The sequence below is a fragment of the Sparus aurata genome, chromosome 16, assembly GCF_900880675.1.
Source record: "Sparus aurata chromosome 16, fSpaAur1.1, whole genome shotgun sequence".
Classification (NCBI taxonomy): domain Eukaryota; kingdom Metazoa; phylum Chordata; class Actinopteri; order Spariformes; family Sparidae; genus Sparus; species Sparus aurata.
This window is the reverse complement of record NC_044202.1, coordinates 11,326,318-11,342,811: the sequence shown is the minus strand read 5'-3', so window position 1 is coordinate 11,342,811 and position 16,494 is coordinate 11,326,318. Positions and strand designations below refer to the sequence as shown.

The 16,494-nt window shown below is 43.3% G+C and overlaps 1 protein-coding gene across 1 annotated transcript in view; it reads left to right on the top strand.

The window, feature by feature from the left end:
• Nucleotides 1–15,688, top strand: part of luzp1 (leucine zipper protein 1) — a 49,856-nt gene extending 34,168 nt beyond the window's left edge. Inside the window, exons 5-8 of the mRNA XM_030443906.1 lie at nucleotides 533–1,125; nucleotides 1,229–1,402; nucleotides 7,990–8,262; nucleotides 9,211–15,688. Coding sequence (XP_030299766.1) covers nucleotides 533–1,125; nucleotides 1,229–1,402; nucleotides 7,990–8,232 — 1,010 coding nt within the window. The 3' untranslated portion in view covers nucleotides 8,233–8,262; nucleotides 9,211–15,688. The remainder of the gene's footprint in view (nucleotides 1–532; nucleotides 1,126–1,228; nucleotides 1,403–7,989; nucleotides 8,263–9,210) is intronic.
• Nucleotides 15,689–16,494: the final 806 nt, after the last annotated feature.

Here is a 16,494-nt window from a genome sequence, read left to right as displayed (position 1 = left end):
TAAGTTCACACAAAAGCTAGAATTCAGTCATATATACTCGCCTCCATGCACATCAGCAGTGACTTCAGACAGGGTCCATGCTAATGCCTTAAGCTTATCAGCTGAGATTTCTCCTTACAAAAGGATGGACTTAACATATTTTCAAATCCATTTGGGCTCTAAGGGGTTCTGAGACTTTGATTATGCCAAATGATGTTGATGATGATGTTTTTCAAAATTCAATCATAATTTAGCAGCTACTGTACAAAGTTTACTTGGTCCACCATCTTAATTTCTAGTTTTTTCATGCTAACATTTAACTGCTAACTCAAGGAACATTTCACACAAAGTACAGTACAGGCTGATGGAAATGTTAGAAGGTTTGCAGGTTTTTGGTCGTAATCTGCCACCGCCATCCATACAGCCATTCTGATAGCATGAAGGACACTGCCTTTCAGTCTTGTCTATAAATCTATATCTCTTCTGTATTTTGATTAAATCTATATCTATGAAATGGTTACAAAATTTGTGATATGATTTTACTTATTGCCAGGCCCCAGCAGTGAACACCATGGCAGCATCTCCGTCCCATATGAGATCTCCATTCCCAAGAGTGAGATCACGTTGCGGTCGTGCCAGGACCAGGACTGTGGGGTGGACGACCACAATGATTCCTCATCAAGGTCCAAACTCTACAACACCTCCAGAGTGGAAACCACCACCAGCCACCTCTGCTGCCAACGCAGCAACTTCAGCCTCCAGTCCCCGGACACCAGCGCCGCAGACTTTAATGACACTGAGTCAGGCTTCGAAAGCAGCAGCAGCAGTAGCACCACCACGGTCACCAGCTGGAGACGCCAAAGACAAAGCCAGTACTCCCAAGAAGACAGTTTACCAGACATGAAGAATGTGACTGTGAGGAGCACCTGGAGGAACCGGGATCCGGCAACTGTGGATGAGACAGGCCAGGGAAGAAGGGGGTCAAAGACCCTGACTGATGGTGGGTCAGAGGATGAAGTAGAAGCTGCAACAACATGGAGGGCCTACCGGGCAACCACCTTCGATACAGAAGAGTCGATAAACAGGGGAGTAGGAGCTAGTGGAAATGCTGAGGCACAGAAGGGAGCCAAGCCGTCCCCTGCAGAGGTGAGATAGTGAATAAATGTATGAGAAAGAATAATAGATGGTAGGATAGGAGGGAACAACAATAGATGTTATCTTTATCTCTTTGTGTTACTTCCTGTCTCAGGTATACATGCGTAGGATCAACAGCGCGGTTCCCAACACCAGGGAAGTCGACGAACCAGGGCTTCGCCGGGGAAAGCGCTCACAGTCTCCCACGACGGAGGGAGGAAGCGTGGGAAGGATCGTTCCACATGCACCTGTTACCTCTCAGTCCTGGGGGCGATCATACACGCCACAGGTAGGACATCCAACATGTGTCTTTTATGAAATGTGCTCTTTTTAAATGATGTTGGTATGTAGAAAATGTTAATATAAAGTTATTTGACATGCTTGGAGTATTTTTAGCGTTTTTTTACTAAATGGAATGATTGTCTTCCATTCTTGTTTATCACTTTTCGTCTCTGTTAATATGGCAAATTTCTCCTAGAGCTGAGGTTGAAGTGTATTTTTGTAGGGTTTTGTGTACATTAAATTTAAAATATATTACCTGGGGGTCATGGGAGACAGCTTCAAACTAATTTCCTTACAGCTTCTTGGAAAAGTGGTCTTCGTGTCTGCTTTTAGCATACATCTCTTAAAGTTTTCTGGCAAAAACAAAGCCTGAACTTTCACTGCAGACTGTGGCTTCTAAATGACTCTGCCTTGCCACACAGGTGAAGGTATTATCGCACCACTCTGCACATTGTTTTGTCTTGAAGATAAAAGTCCAGAAAGCACAACCGCAGGGCTGAGCTCCTGGTGTGTCCACTTTGCATGAGAGCCCAGCTTGTATTTTTCCCTGACGCCAAGCTCTGCGACTTCAAGCTTAGCACAGCAATTCTGTAGGCCCCACTCCTGCTGCCCCAGTAAGCACAAAGAGAAAAGGGTGGGACAAAAAAAAAAGAGAGAGAGAGGGAGGATGGAAATGAAAAAACCTCAACAGGGGGAAAAGAAGGTTAGGAAACCTCAAGGAGAAGAAAATAGCTTTCTTGTATTTAAATGTGCCACCACATTTACAGTCTGTGCCCCTGCCAGGCTGAAGATAACTGTTCAAATACTCACCTCCACGTAAGTTGTTTGTGATGCACAGACATTATTCTTCTTGCACGAACTGTATGTGCGTCTTGTTTTTGTTGCTGGTACGTTTTTCTTTTCACATGAAGGATGACAAAACTTTGGCACAACCTGACACATAACTTCCTCAACACTTCAGACCTTGGAGCTTATAAACAACACGTTTCTGTACAAAGTGCCAGATTAAGCCCTCTGATTTTAATTTATACGTGCCCGTGCATTGACACGTAAGATTATGATTGTGATTGATTGTGATTATCTTTAGCTCTATTAATGGAGTGTGAAAGTTTAAACAAGTCAGAAAAATGAGGTGAAAACTACCAGTGAGCTACAGTATTAACATACTTGTCTATTGGTATATAATATATTGTCAAATGGCTGTAGCAGTGCTTACAGAGTGGGCTCCATGGTTACAATAACATGTCAGTCTGTCATTTTGACAAACTAGGTTGGACTAGAGGCCTTCGGGTAAGATCTGTGTTTTCCCCTATAAATAAACTGGACGTTGCCAAGGAGACAGACACACACACGTAAAGTGTCTGCTGTCTCGTACATCATTTTTGGTCACATTTGGGATCAAGGGCAAAAAGTTCAAGTTATCTTGAGTTAAATTGTTTCCGTCTCCAGCACACAGAGATCTGCTGTCGAAGGTGGTTCCAGAGAGATTTCTCCAATATTTGTTTGACCAGTTGATCCTGTGGTGTGCCACAGTGTTGTTTTTGTAACTGTTGTGCTGAAGATTTAATGGTTCTTCAATGAGAAGTAGTGGATTGAGGGGTCCTTGGCCAGGTCAGGACCGAGACTTTAGGAGGTTAAAGGAACGGGGTTGTTTTTCTGCTGTGGAGTAGTGCAGTGCTGTTTTTCCTGCTATTTAATTTATGCAAAGTTCTCATACTGGATGAAGAATGTACCCTTTTTTTTACACAATTTTATGCTAAATTGGTGAAGAACATATTAAAGGTATTATATGTAAAAATTCTGCAGTAAAATGACTAAACAGAACTAGACCTTTGTTATATATTTAGTTACGTCTTATTACATTATGACCAACAGTGTCCAAACAACGGTTACTTTTTTATGTACCTTTAACTTCACATCACATCACATCACAGCCGAGCTGAGCTGTAGCAATAACTCCCTGTGACTACTGCAGGGTTAATTTACCTGGAAGCAAACCCCCATAATTTACATTCACATTTCACACAAAAGTAAGATGTTAGTGAGTTCAAGATGGGAGATTTGTTCAGTGTAAACGGTATACCACGAAGCTGTATGTTGGGATCATGGTCAAAATTGTCTTCACACTGCTTCCCCCTCAAATGTTCCATTGCATAAAAACATATCAACAAACATGGCCTCAGAGCTGTAATTGACATCAGGGCCTTGCCTTCTCATTTGCCCCAATGGGCCAAGTGAGCTTCGACCCTTGACGCCCCCACTCAGCACCGATATAGGCTTGTAGAAAGAGCATTAGAGGTGAGCCACTCACCAGCTACGTTATGTCTCTGACTCCTCCCCTCCCTTTTTTCTCACTTCGATCCCTCTATATAATTTGTCATCCAAGCCCTGACATGTACAAAGTGGCTTCAAGGAGCTCTGTCAGGGTCATTGCCCACATCAACTCTGCCAAATGGCCTTGACCCCCAACTCCTCATTTTCAGGACAGCGACCACTTATCAGTTTGTGTGTCTGCTGCTCTCCTCTTTCTGACCCCGTCACACATCACTCAATCTTGACTGCATGGTCACTGTAGAGCCCTGGAAATAAGCAAAATGAGTCCCTGCCCAGTCAGTGATGTGTTAAACCAGTGGTGACCTGACGAGCTGCCTCTCTTATTGTCACTTCTTCTTTATGGGAAGTACCCAAACCCACTAGGTTGGCTTCTAAAAGCCACGTTAAAAGCCTTGTTCATCCAGATATTTGATTCATGAACTGGTTACTCCATTTGGATAGCAATTATAAGGAAAAATTGCTGCAGTGCAAAAACAACATACTTCAATTCATAATTGGGCTTTGAAGCACGTCTTGGAGTGGAGCCGATCATCTTTGGTTTGGATTTTCAGAACATTTCAGTGGTCTGACTACAGCCGTTCCCAAGAGGTTTGGATAAATACAGCTGCAGTTAGGACAGCAGGAGGTTGGGATTAGTTTGTGATTGCAGTGTCAGAGGTTGATAGAAGAGGATTGTATTATTACACGTTTGTAGATGGACGCACATGAGTTGATGAAAGAGGAATGCAGCTAGTCATTAATGATCTGTCTTAACTTGGTATCTGTACTCCTCTATCTTTGGCTAAAACTTGATCCCTAAATGTCGCAGTCTGACGGTCAATAGTCGGACTCTTAGAATGTTTTTTTGCTAGAAATTGGCCAAAGACCAATGACATCAAAGGCCACCCAGTAATGAGAGTAGAGCAGACTGAAAGTCAGCAGCACCAGTAAAGCACTATTGATCAATATAGTCATTAAGGAGGAGACAACACTCCCAGATCCTTTAAGTACCCTGCAGCGACCCTGACAAACTGATAGCGTATTGATTAGCTTTCCTTTTGAAACCTCATGTATAAATTATTTGGATGTCATTTATTTAGACCTCTACGGGACGGAGAATGACATCTTTTCATCTACTCAAAGGTCATGGCCGTATTATCGTCATGGTCCAAATCCATAATATAAATGCTGCTTAACCTTGACTGTTGCCTGTAGTTTGTCAGATCACCGACTGATTGCAATGACATTTTGTGCTGACATGAATCGTGTCCTGAGGTTTAAGCATACTGACTTTGTTGATTTACCTATAATACCATGACAGCTTTTTAATTTATAGTCAAATGTCTGTACAAACAATGGTAAGATTACCTTTAAATTTGATATGCATATCCATGGTGCTCAGAGTATAATACCTAATGATATATCTCAACATCCAGTAGGTGGATTGGCACAGTTTTCTTCAGACAGGCACAGTTGCAGAGCGATGTGTTCTAGTGACTTTAGTGATCCCCTGGCTTCCTCTCTAAGGGTTTTGAGTGAAACATATTTATACTGTTGGATGGATTGCATGACATATGGTGTCCACCTTGATGGATTTCCACTTTAAAAGGGCCTTTTGTTCCTTGAAATCTGTTTGACTCCCTGATGAAGGCTTGTTTGTTTTTTAAGGTCTAACATGACCATGCCGTGGCAATAAAGGGAATTTTATTTGTTCATAAGCAAGTGCCTTGGAGTTTTCTCTTACCTTTTCCTTAATTTGTTGTTTCATGATATCCATATTATGAGGTCAACATTTTAAGTTGATCACAAATACTAACTAATGATAATCCCATCAACCTCAGCTACCCGTTGTTAGTGCTAAAGTAAATATTAGCATGTAAATATTAGCATGCTAATATGATGACATTTAACTCAAAGCTCTGTTTTGCCTGAGTGCAGCCTCATAGCTGTAGACTTTGATAGAAATACTGAGCAGAACATAAAGAGCATATAGGACTAGATCCAAGCACACTTGAATTCTGATACGACTATATCAGGTAAGTGTGAAAATGGGGAGTGCTATCTTTCTGTAGGACTCACTCCTCACTTCAGAGCCCAGAACAGAACAGCTCTGTATTAATCCCTCCCTGCTGTAGCAGTAGGAAACCTCAGACGGTACATGAATGAGCCGTGAACTTATGTTTGGCTGAGGACAGCAGAGCCGATATGGCCGATGAGCGAGATACCAAAACATCCTTTGTTGAGTCAAAAACCAGCGGCAGCAAGGTAAAGTGTGGGATCAGAGCCGCTGTACTATTCAGTGTTCGCCTGATGTGACCCGTAGAGAAGAAGCCCTGTGGAATAACAGTCTGTGGGATGTTTTCAGTAGTAGAACATCAGAAAACAGTCACGATACGATTGACCCGTGAAAGGCAATAAAAAAAAATGGGCTTCTATAAATCATGACCAATAAACAGATCATCATCTGGGCAAGTGAAAAGCACATTTCACCTGGAGTGTTAAGAGTATTGTCTTGCTTGAGAGGTGATTTAAGAGTTTGGATTGGCAAGACAACGCTGTTCCTTAAAATTGGGCGAGAGACCAAGGGCAGACAGATTTAAAGCAGGGGTATAATTTGTTCTGCAGAAGCTCTGACACGCTACTTGTGTTATTTCTTAAATCTGCTGGGCCTCAGTCTGTATTGGAGAGCGGAGTCTTCCCACAATGTCTATTTGGTTTTCAGAGTAACTCTTGGAAACTTTATTGATAATTCTTAAACAGAGAGCCCCTTTTTTTCCTCATAAAACTCCAGAGTATGAGCCAAATGAAGGATTGTAGTTGGTAATGTTGCAGCATATTGTCGTCATTGCCAACCCTAACCAGGCTCATGACTCATTTAAATGTTAAAACACCTAAAAGTATCAGAATGAATGTAAAAAATGGATACCCTTTTTCATTTCTGTTGGCAAAATGTCAAACCATTCCTTTAAATGTCACAAAACATGGCTATCAAGCTCATTTCACATATAAAAGTTGGTGCGTGATATATACCTAACAGCACTGCTTTTCTTTGTCCCACCCTTTTTATGTCAAATCATCATGCTGTGCTGTCGGGCGTGATTTAGCGTTTCTGATTATGACAGCCTATAAAAGTGAGTTTTCCAAGCTGAAGGCGTTCTGATGTGATCCGCAGGAGCAGGTCTGTGATGGCGGCAGCACTTGCTGTTCCCAGAAGATCTCTTTTCTCTGCTGCGGCACATCAACTTACTTAACGCCATTTATTACAGGCTGACGTTCCTATTGCCCAAATATTTTCCTTAAAACTTTCAGCCACATGGGGGGGAAGAAAGCTCTCCGTTGGCACGATCATAGAAGTTACTAATTTTTCTTCGACTGAAGCCACACATCTTTTAAGAAGCAGGAGAACATTACAGGCATCATCATTTTCAAGCTTTTCTCTTTTAGGTTTTTAATTGAAACCTGCCAAATCTTTGTTGTCATGAATGTGCTGAACAATCTAGCCTCCTGTTGAGTGTGGGAGGAACACTGAGAGTGCAATACATGGAAACCTTGTGAAAGCCCCCGGTCTTGCAGCAGTGGCTTACCATAGAAGGAGAATATGCCACTCTGCCGTTTCCTCCCCTCGGTGACGGGAGCAGGAAGTGACCACACTGGTTACGCCCACTTGGCAGTGTTCTCTGGTGACTGATTTCCTGTCTGTTACCCCAGGAGACTGAGAAAAAGGCAGTCCAGCAGGGCTCCATTAAAGCCAATTAGCGAGAATGCATTCTAAAACTGCATCAGAAGCCAACTCCAACCCACCAAATGTCACTAATTATGGTGCTTTTTTAAAGCTGAAATTACAGGAGCGGGGTGCTGTTTCTGTGTGCTTTAGGAACTGCATCGTCATCTAACTCTCGCTTTCTTGAAGCAGGGTTACTGAGGTTATGAGAGGGGACGTGCCGTTGTAGCCACCACAGACTAGTAACTTGGGGTTTGTTTTCTAGTCAGCCCACCAAATTATAAATCTCTCAGCTTGGGGTATGTTTGGGGTTTTTGGTTGGGGATTTTTCCTCTGGCAGAAGTCCACATGGCAGACTTCCTCGTCACACACCAGTTAACATAAACAGCATGTATTTAGTGCCCACATAAAGTCCAAACAAAGTGCCCAGAGCTCCTATACAACAGAGTATGGGAATGAATGAACCAACATCTATTGTGATGTTTGTGTTTCTAACAAAGCCAATGCCAAATCAGACCGTGAACAATAATCTTTCTTTATCTAACTTTCGAACCTTCCAGCCTGCTGATAGCGCAGAGCCCATTCTCAACCCGAGCCACAGCCCAGCCTCCTGGAGGCGGCAGCCACCCAGCAGCGACTCAAACGTCTTGGGGAGCGTTTATGAGCGGGCGTCCAAGACGGCAGGGGCCTCCTCCTCCAGAGGGGACCTGTGGTCCAGTCGGGGTCAAGGGTCGGGGTCCAGAGCCGAGGGGAGGAGTGGAGCCGGGAGCAGACTGTGGAACCGTCAGTCTGAACACCATTAGACCGGCTGGGTCTGAGCAGCAAAAGGACAGGTAGGAGAGGGCAGGGTATTCTCTATTCCTGCGACACCTGAAGCTCATTAATTAAATGGAACTGATGTTAATTAACCCTAATGCAATGATGTCACATCTCTTAGGAGGGTTTCAAACCACATGTGCAGTTTTAAACTGACCCTTCGCTGCTGTGGCACATGTAACAGTACATGGGCAGGGTTTAGTACAGTGGATGACCCATTTGCATTCACCCTGCTGAGTTGTCTATGAGCAAGTCAGAGGTTCAGGTGAACTGTACTGTTACTGAAAAAGGCCTTTGTCATTCTGAGTATTTTCCACCAGTAATCCTGGAAAGGACTGTGCAATTCAGCACTAATTATTGGAAATGTCTTTAATGAGAGGCTCCATTTAAACCTGAATAAATACTCATTACTTATTTTTGTATTCCGTTTGGTTTTTTTTAGAGCCAGTAATGTATGCATTACAATGACAGCGCTCTGTGTTACAAATGGCAAGATGATAATGTCTAGTTAAAACAAAACATGAGGATTAAGAATATGCCAAAAAAATATATATTATTCTGGGTAAAGAGACAAAATAAAACAAAAAATAGCATTGATAAAACATATGATCTTAAAGATATGTGATACACAATGTATAATCTTGTCACGAGTCAGTGTACTTCTGCTGCTTCTTCAGCAGTTTCCTATTTTCAGGGAGATACTTGATGTTTATTCTACATACTTGTTGACTCGTATACAAACCGAGTTCTGCTTGAAATGCATGGTAATAATTTTAATTGGAAGTGTATCAATTGGACATCTACTTTTCCCATAATTGGGACCAAATTACCTTGTTCTTTCTGGCAGACTGTCTAGAAAATAATTAGGAAATGATGGACCATGGTCATGTTTCTAAAAGAGAGAAATAGTTGTGTTTAAGTATGAAGGATTAAGTAAGATCTTTCTCTCCATTTTTCTTTAACAGCACTCCATTAATCTCTCAATGGCACGAGGAAGGCCAAACATCAGTCTCCCATCAACTAGTGGCTACACCATCTCCAAAAGTCAACATCTACAGCTTCTTTTACAAGCAAAGAAAAGAGAAATAGCCGTCGCAGCCATATAGAACAACAAACCGCAGACATCCTTACTCTGATCTGACCCTGAGTGTACGCTGAGACCTGAACGGCTCTTCCTATCCGGAACTTTCTCTGTCCCAAAAGAGGCATAAATGAAAAAGACGGTGCCTATACAGCGTGTTCAGAGGTCGCCTCACCAGCCCGTGTATCCTCTTCCGCTTCTTGTGTTGGATGTATTATAGTGTAATCCCCGAAACTTGACAAGGGAGAGGCTGGCATGCTGGGGACGGCTGGAGATTTCCCTGCGTGTCAGAGAGGGTTTAAAGAGACTCAACCGTTTGAGACTGCCTTTTTCTCAGAGGACCATTACAGTGACCTCAATGGAGCTGAATATGTTGCTCTCCAATGCCTGTTCAATCTTCAATCAACAGCAGTGCGATGTTTAGGATGCGTCTTCATCTCATAGGGCTGGATCGTCATGCAGAATTCTTCACAAACTAAAAGGATCTTTACCTTAAATGTGACCAAAAAACAGGAAGCGAATTACCATCTTTGCTGACCCGTACCATGATATTCACTCATGTTTTTGCTTCGACGGCCATATGAGCTTTTAATTTCTGATTTTCCTCACACATATGAACGCAAAACCATGCAAACATGCACAAACAACAATAAAACACATGTTCATTTTAAACCCTTGGTTTATTTTCAACCCGTGTCACCACTTTCCTGGCATGCGGCCTCAAACTGGATATAATTTGGGCCATTCCATGTCGAGCAAACACTTGCATGTTTCTAAGTAATAACTGAAGAGCACTTGAACGATTGTGACTCAGCATGCTTATAAAGGATTGCTGGTTTGCTGCATTTAAGGAGAACACGTGCACACACACATTACTTCTGCTAGACCCGGATAGTATTTATGCTTCTTTTTTTTGCCATTTTCACCACTTTATTTTGATTCTTTGTAATTTGCTTCCTGTTCCTGCATTACCCTTTCCCTTTCTGCTCAACCATATCAAGACAGAGAAAAATAAATCGTAGTTTGCACGCAATGAAATGCAATGCACATGTAGAGGAAAAAAAAAAAGAATAATTAAGGGGGGGGGGGGTTGTGGAGGGCAGTGTTTATAACCTCAAACCATGCTACAATTTCCATGGTGCTTTGTTTTACAGCTGTTGCAATTGTCCTCATTCATGTATTTTGAGAGAGCCATAGTGGAATGGAGTTTCTGTTTTAACGTGGACATTGGACTTTGGATTACCAGCAAATCGGACATATTTTCAGTGCTGCTGTAAATACTGTGTACATGCCAGCCAGTCATAGACTTCTCACCACAAGGAACTGACAGTCCAGCTTGACTGGGTTCGCCGTGCGAATCGTCCCAGCTTATCTCTGTTTCTTATTTCTATAGAGGTGTATTATTTTGTTACATTGAAAAATATCAATTTGTGGTTGGTATGTCGGAGCAATCTCTCATTGGCGGTGGCCACTGCGACAATGGGGGGTGCCATAGAAACCGATCTCAGTAGTGGCCAGTAATACAATAAGGTGTTTTTAGTTTTTTTTTTCCTTTAGGTGAATGGTGCATATCTATGACAAAAACCTCAGACCTTTTTCTGTAACGTTTGAGTCGCTCATCAGGCTCCTGCTGGATGTAAAATCTGACGCTTAAGATTCACCGCAGCTCGACAGGCGACGTAAACTTTAGTCCCGCAGCAAAACTTCTGAATGTTGCTCCTGAATGCAGCCGAAAATGACCAACTGCTTGACGGCTCGATTGCAACACGACTGCATTCTTTTGTCGTAACTGTGACAACTTGGGACACGCGGGATCTGTCGAAGAACTGTTGAAGCCCGGTGTCCATCTTGGTTCTTCTGCTGTTATGGATTTCAGTGCTGTGTTGAGTCAGACCCTGCTGGGAATGTACATGTCTCAGTCCTCCTGCATTCTACCAGCCGACATCTAGCTGTAATATTTATGAGTCTCCATGAAGTATGTACAGGTTTCTTTTGATGTGCAAAGGTTAGGCTGGAGCCCCGTGTGTCACTGCTTTGTCACTTTACTGTTTATGCAAGCAGGAGATTATATGCAATCAATAAACTGCCCCGCCTCCTCCATGCAATGCCTGTAAATATGATCAGATCCGAGGTGATGACTGGTGTTGAGTCCAAACGCAAATGTTTGTTCACCGTTTCACGTTTGCTCGTAAGCATCCCTTTCACCGTTGGACACATCCACAGTAGGCTCATCTGTGCCTTGACATGCAGTAAAAGAGTAAGATTGTCCCAGCAACTTCAGACTGTGCGGATGAGTGACATGCGACGCTAATTGAGAGGTTCTTTTTTTAACTTCATGTATTTTTACGTTTCGGAGGATTGTTGTGTCGTAAAAGTTTTTTTTTAGTCGGAGCGTAAGAAGAGGTTCTACGGGGGAACTCCTCCCTGAGGGATGTCAAAACAAGGTTCCCTGAGAAAAAGCTAGTCTGACTTCAAAGCACCCTTTTAAGAATACAGACCGCACTGCCCAAAAAGCTACGTCCCTTGGATTTGTCCGTCAGAGTCGCAGGGTGCAGCGCAGCCTCAGAAAAGGATTGCCATGTGGCCTCCTCTGGGCCGCTGCTGGCTTTGTGAGTGGGCAAAAACAGACCAGACAAACAGTTTAGAGCTTTCAGCACACACGCCAAGACTTGATGATCATATAGTCTTTCCGTGCTTTCTCTGCTGCCATCTCTTCCTCGATCTCATCTTTTCAACTGATTCCAACTTTCCTTTGAGTGTTTCACAGAAGTCAAAAGTCCCTCCCTCCCCCTTTCCTCTCCCTCCTTCTTTCTCGCTTTCTCTGCATCTTCCTTGGATTCTCATTTCCTAGAGGGAAGCCGAGTGCTAACCAGCGGTGATATGTGTTGTTGGTTCAGAGAGTTGTTTTTCGAAGGCCAGAGGCCTGTCACCAAACAGTGATGAGCAGCTCCCTGGGTAACTGAAAGGTCAAGGGTCAGGGCTGCATCTAATCCTGTCTTGACTCAGGGCTTCTAAATACAGGAGAGAGGAAGACGGGCAGCTTGGCGGCGATGGCCACTTTAGGGATAATTAAAACAGACAACGGGTATCGGATGTCCAGTTCTGGCTGCGCTCACACTGCCAGAGATACACGCGGTGTGGTCGTCCTTCGGAGTGTGTACGTGTGTGTGTGTTGTTATTAATATGTCAGTGGGGGCTCTCGTTGTAAAGCTCGACATGTGTTCTGGTGCGCTGTAAGAGGTCCCCGAGTAAAAAAGCGCAGAGTGACGAACGCGCACGTGTGTTTGTCAGAGTTCGCGGATGACATCACTGTGGGTCAGAATAACTGTTTATAGCAACTGATGATGCAAGGGCCCCCCTTAACCTTTATCCTGCCTTACCGCCCCGAGAATGTGTCACCTGTTTCCCTCCACCCAACAAAATTAGTCAACCACGCAGACAGTCCCGAAGTTTCACCCCTCCTCAACTTCTGTCGCTCGTCTCCTTCACTTTCTCTCACCCTGAGGAGAGAATTTGAGTTGGGGGGGGGGGGTCCCAGGAAGAGCCCAGCTGTTGGAAACTGTGCGTTTTATGATGCGTTGGAGGGTTGACCTCCTGGAGAGCGGCTTCAAAGAAAGCGGGGCTGAGGGCAAAGTTGAAACTGCTTCCTCTGCTGTGCATGCTGTCTTCCTTCCTTACAAGGCCCCAAAGTACACTAACACCCCACTGTAAGGTCCACACCGTCCATTGAAACAGACCAGTTAGCGCTTCTATCTGTATGTGTTTTGGGCTACATGCCGACTACTCACATGTCATGTAGGTCTTCACTGATGCTTCCAGTGGTGGAAAGCCTGTATGGTGTTGACGTGGTGCAATGTCCTGACTGGTCATCTGGGACGCCACAGGTGTCGAGACTTCTATGGCTTTTGTGTCGCTGTAAGGGAACAGTTTCATGGTTTTTGTCGGTTCCTCTCAGAGAATAGATCTATATCGTTTTGATGCGAGTTGCCAAATTTTGGAGACATCGGCCGTAGAGACGTCTGCCTACTCTTGAGTATAATGGAACGAGAAGGCGCTCGGCTTGTGGTGCTCAAAACACCCAAAAAGGACATTTGGCAAATCTCTATAGAAATGTCTTTTTCCAGAGGTCATGAACGTGTAAATGAAGATAATCCACAGACCTTGTTGTGAGCAGTTTCATGTGGGAACAATTTTCTTTCTGTATCACAGCGCAGAGGGAACACATGCATCTAGTCATGGAAAGAGACTCGCTAACTAAGATGCTGTTGATGTTTACATCCTGTGCAGTCATGAACACGAACCTGTCGTCCACCGGTAGATGCAGGATTTCGCTCTGGGCAATGATGGGGAGAAAGTAAATTGTTCCTACATGAAACTGTTCACAAAAAGGTCCGTAGATTATCTTGAGCAACCGGGGCGTGATTTCTGGAAAGGCACGTTGCTGTTGAGCTTTGCAAACATAGTTTGTTTTATGCTTGGAGCACCACAAGCCAAGTGCCATCTAGTTCCATTATATTTGAAGGCAGATGTTTGGAAAACTCTGCAACTTGCACCAAAATAATCTAGATGGATAATAAGCACTATTGACTCTAGTATTTTTGAATTTGGGGTGAACTGTCCCTTTAAATAAAAAGAGAAAAGAGGCCTTCCTGCTCAAATCCCAACTAAAGAGTTAACAGAAATCCTCTTAGGCTCTGCTGGTGTATGTATAAACATCCATTATTTACAAGTCATTGTTGTTTCCTCTTTATAAAGTAGACTAGAATGTACTTAGTGGAGATTGGAGTGGTGGCTCTTGGGCAGCGAGCGGGCCTTTGCCCTGAAAGGCCTCCATTGTGAAGCCCGGGTCATGGTGTCACTGGGCGGCATAGGCTGTAATCTGCACTTAACCAGCACTTAACTTTAAGACCTCAAACGACTAATGCCCCCTGGTTCCTCTTTTATGTCCCAGAATTGTACTTAAACTCCGTTTCAGTAGTCTGTAATGTTATGTGTTTTTTTGCACCAGCCAAATTAGAGTATTTAAGAGTCACCTCACCGGTTAAAGGAAAAGGAAATTGGCGTGCACTCAGTGGATGAAATCGTGTTTGAACATATTGTTTTGAGGCATGGCACCCTGTTTACGCCTGCGTCTCAGCCTTGTAACGTTGTGCCAAAATCATTCCACAGTATTTCCAGTTTACAGACAGAGACAGTGCTAATGTTTCCCCCTCTAGATGGACACCCTGTCTCTAAAATACTGAAATTAAGGGGAAATAATCAATTTGAGGGTTTTTTTCTTTCTTTTTTTGGGGGGGGGGGTTTGTTTTCTGCTTATGTATGTTTTTATTTCTTTGTTAAACAAAAGATGTCTTATTTTGGAAGCTATATCGGATAGATTTTATTTAAGGAAAATCTTGTAATTTTGTAAAGTGGGCCTTATTATTGAAATATATTAAGTATTTTGTCCATCTTGATTTTAAGAATGATATTTTTTTTTGCAAGATAATGTATCTTCCTCGTTGTTATTATTACACTCCTGGAGAGTACTTCTTCCTGTATTTTTGTTGTTTGTTGTGTCAATGCAAGACATTTTTTTTCTCACCACCTGGAGACGTGGCGGCACACCATGGATCAAGAGAACGAGACCATTTTTAGAGAGAAGGGGTTTTGTCACAGTCGTTGGAGAATGAGGGCGTTTGAGGTATTTTTTTAATCAGAACTGAGCAGGTCTGAGGTGCCTAGCGGTTTGCCATGTGTCCTCCCGCTCAGTGCTCCAGCCTCTCAGCTGCTCTGTTCTCCGTCGCTCATAAATTCAGGGTTTGTGCATCTTCTGTGCTGTATGTTTGTAAGTGCTGCCAAAGAAAGAAGCGTGCAGGCCCCAGAAACGTGTGTGTGTGTGTGTGTATATATGTATGTGTGTGTGTATATATATATATATATATACGTACACAGATAAACTAATAGGAATCCTTTTTTAAAGAATCGACATATAGCTGGATTTCATCTCACAGATAAGAATTTCAGGCCTGTACAATCAACTTTTTTTTTTGTTTTAAATACCGAGTGTTTGAGTTCATTTTGTGTGCAGAGGAAGGAGACTGACAGACAGAGGTGTCAAACACAGTTGGATATGTGTGATCAAAAGGGTTTTTTTAATGATTTATTACTGCTTCTCAGTGTGTCAGCAGTGCCAGGTGGACTGAGTGGGGAGGCTGTTTCTTTTTCTTTTTTTTCCCCTTGTTTTAGACTTAATACATTGTGCATGTTTTAACCTTACTGTGGCTGGCGCACTCTGCATGTAGGTCTCTTGAAGCTGCCAACTGTACAGCAAACCATATGTATTCCAATAAAAATAAAAACCAACCTGTTTGTAACACGTCTCCATGTTGGATCCCGTGTCAGTATGTGTGTGTGTGCGTGTGCGTGCTGCTGATGGCGTGTAAAATCTCCACCACGTATGTTAATCTCTTTTAGTGCCCCTTTGCTGAACGAGCTCAGCAAGTTTTGATTTCATAGCGGTGCACCCTCTGCACATGTGGATTGTGTGTGTTAGTGTGTGTGTGTGTCCGTCCGAGCCTCTGGTTGGAGCAGAGCAGAGAGTACAGTAGCTGACGGTATGCAAAATAAGCAGGCAGACAAATGAGGCAAATTGGTCAGGTACGACGAGGAGGAAAAAAACCACAAGCTGTTGTGGAATGCAAAGTCAGCACACACGACGTTCTCTTAAACAGCTACGCCTCAGTTTGTGAAAGCCAGCACTTCTGTTCCTGCAACTGTAGGTTTTAATGATAACCTGCGTGATGAAAACAACCAACCTGGCATCCCTCAGTGATTTAACTACCCATCAGTGATTCTCAGGAGAGATTTTCTAGTGAAACTTTTTTTCTGTCTACCTCTTAATCTGCCAGGTTATTTTCTACCCACGGCAGTTTCATGCACACTCCAGAGAACAAGACTGAATTCCAGTCCGCTGCTTCAGAATCCTGAGATAACTGTGATGAGCTAAATGTTTGCTGGGAAAAAAACAGGCCTACCGTGAATCTAAATGCTTGTGTTCTTGAGTCTTCTTTCAGATTTGTCAAGTCAAGCAGCACAGTGAAAAGGAAAAGCTGTCACTCTTTGTCAGAGAGCGTCATTTAGCACTATGTGGGGATGTCATGACCCGAGCTGGTTGAGAGTCAGGGGT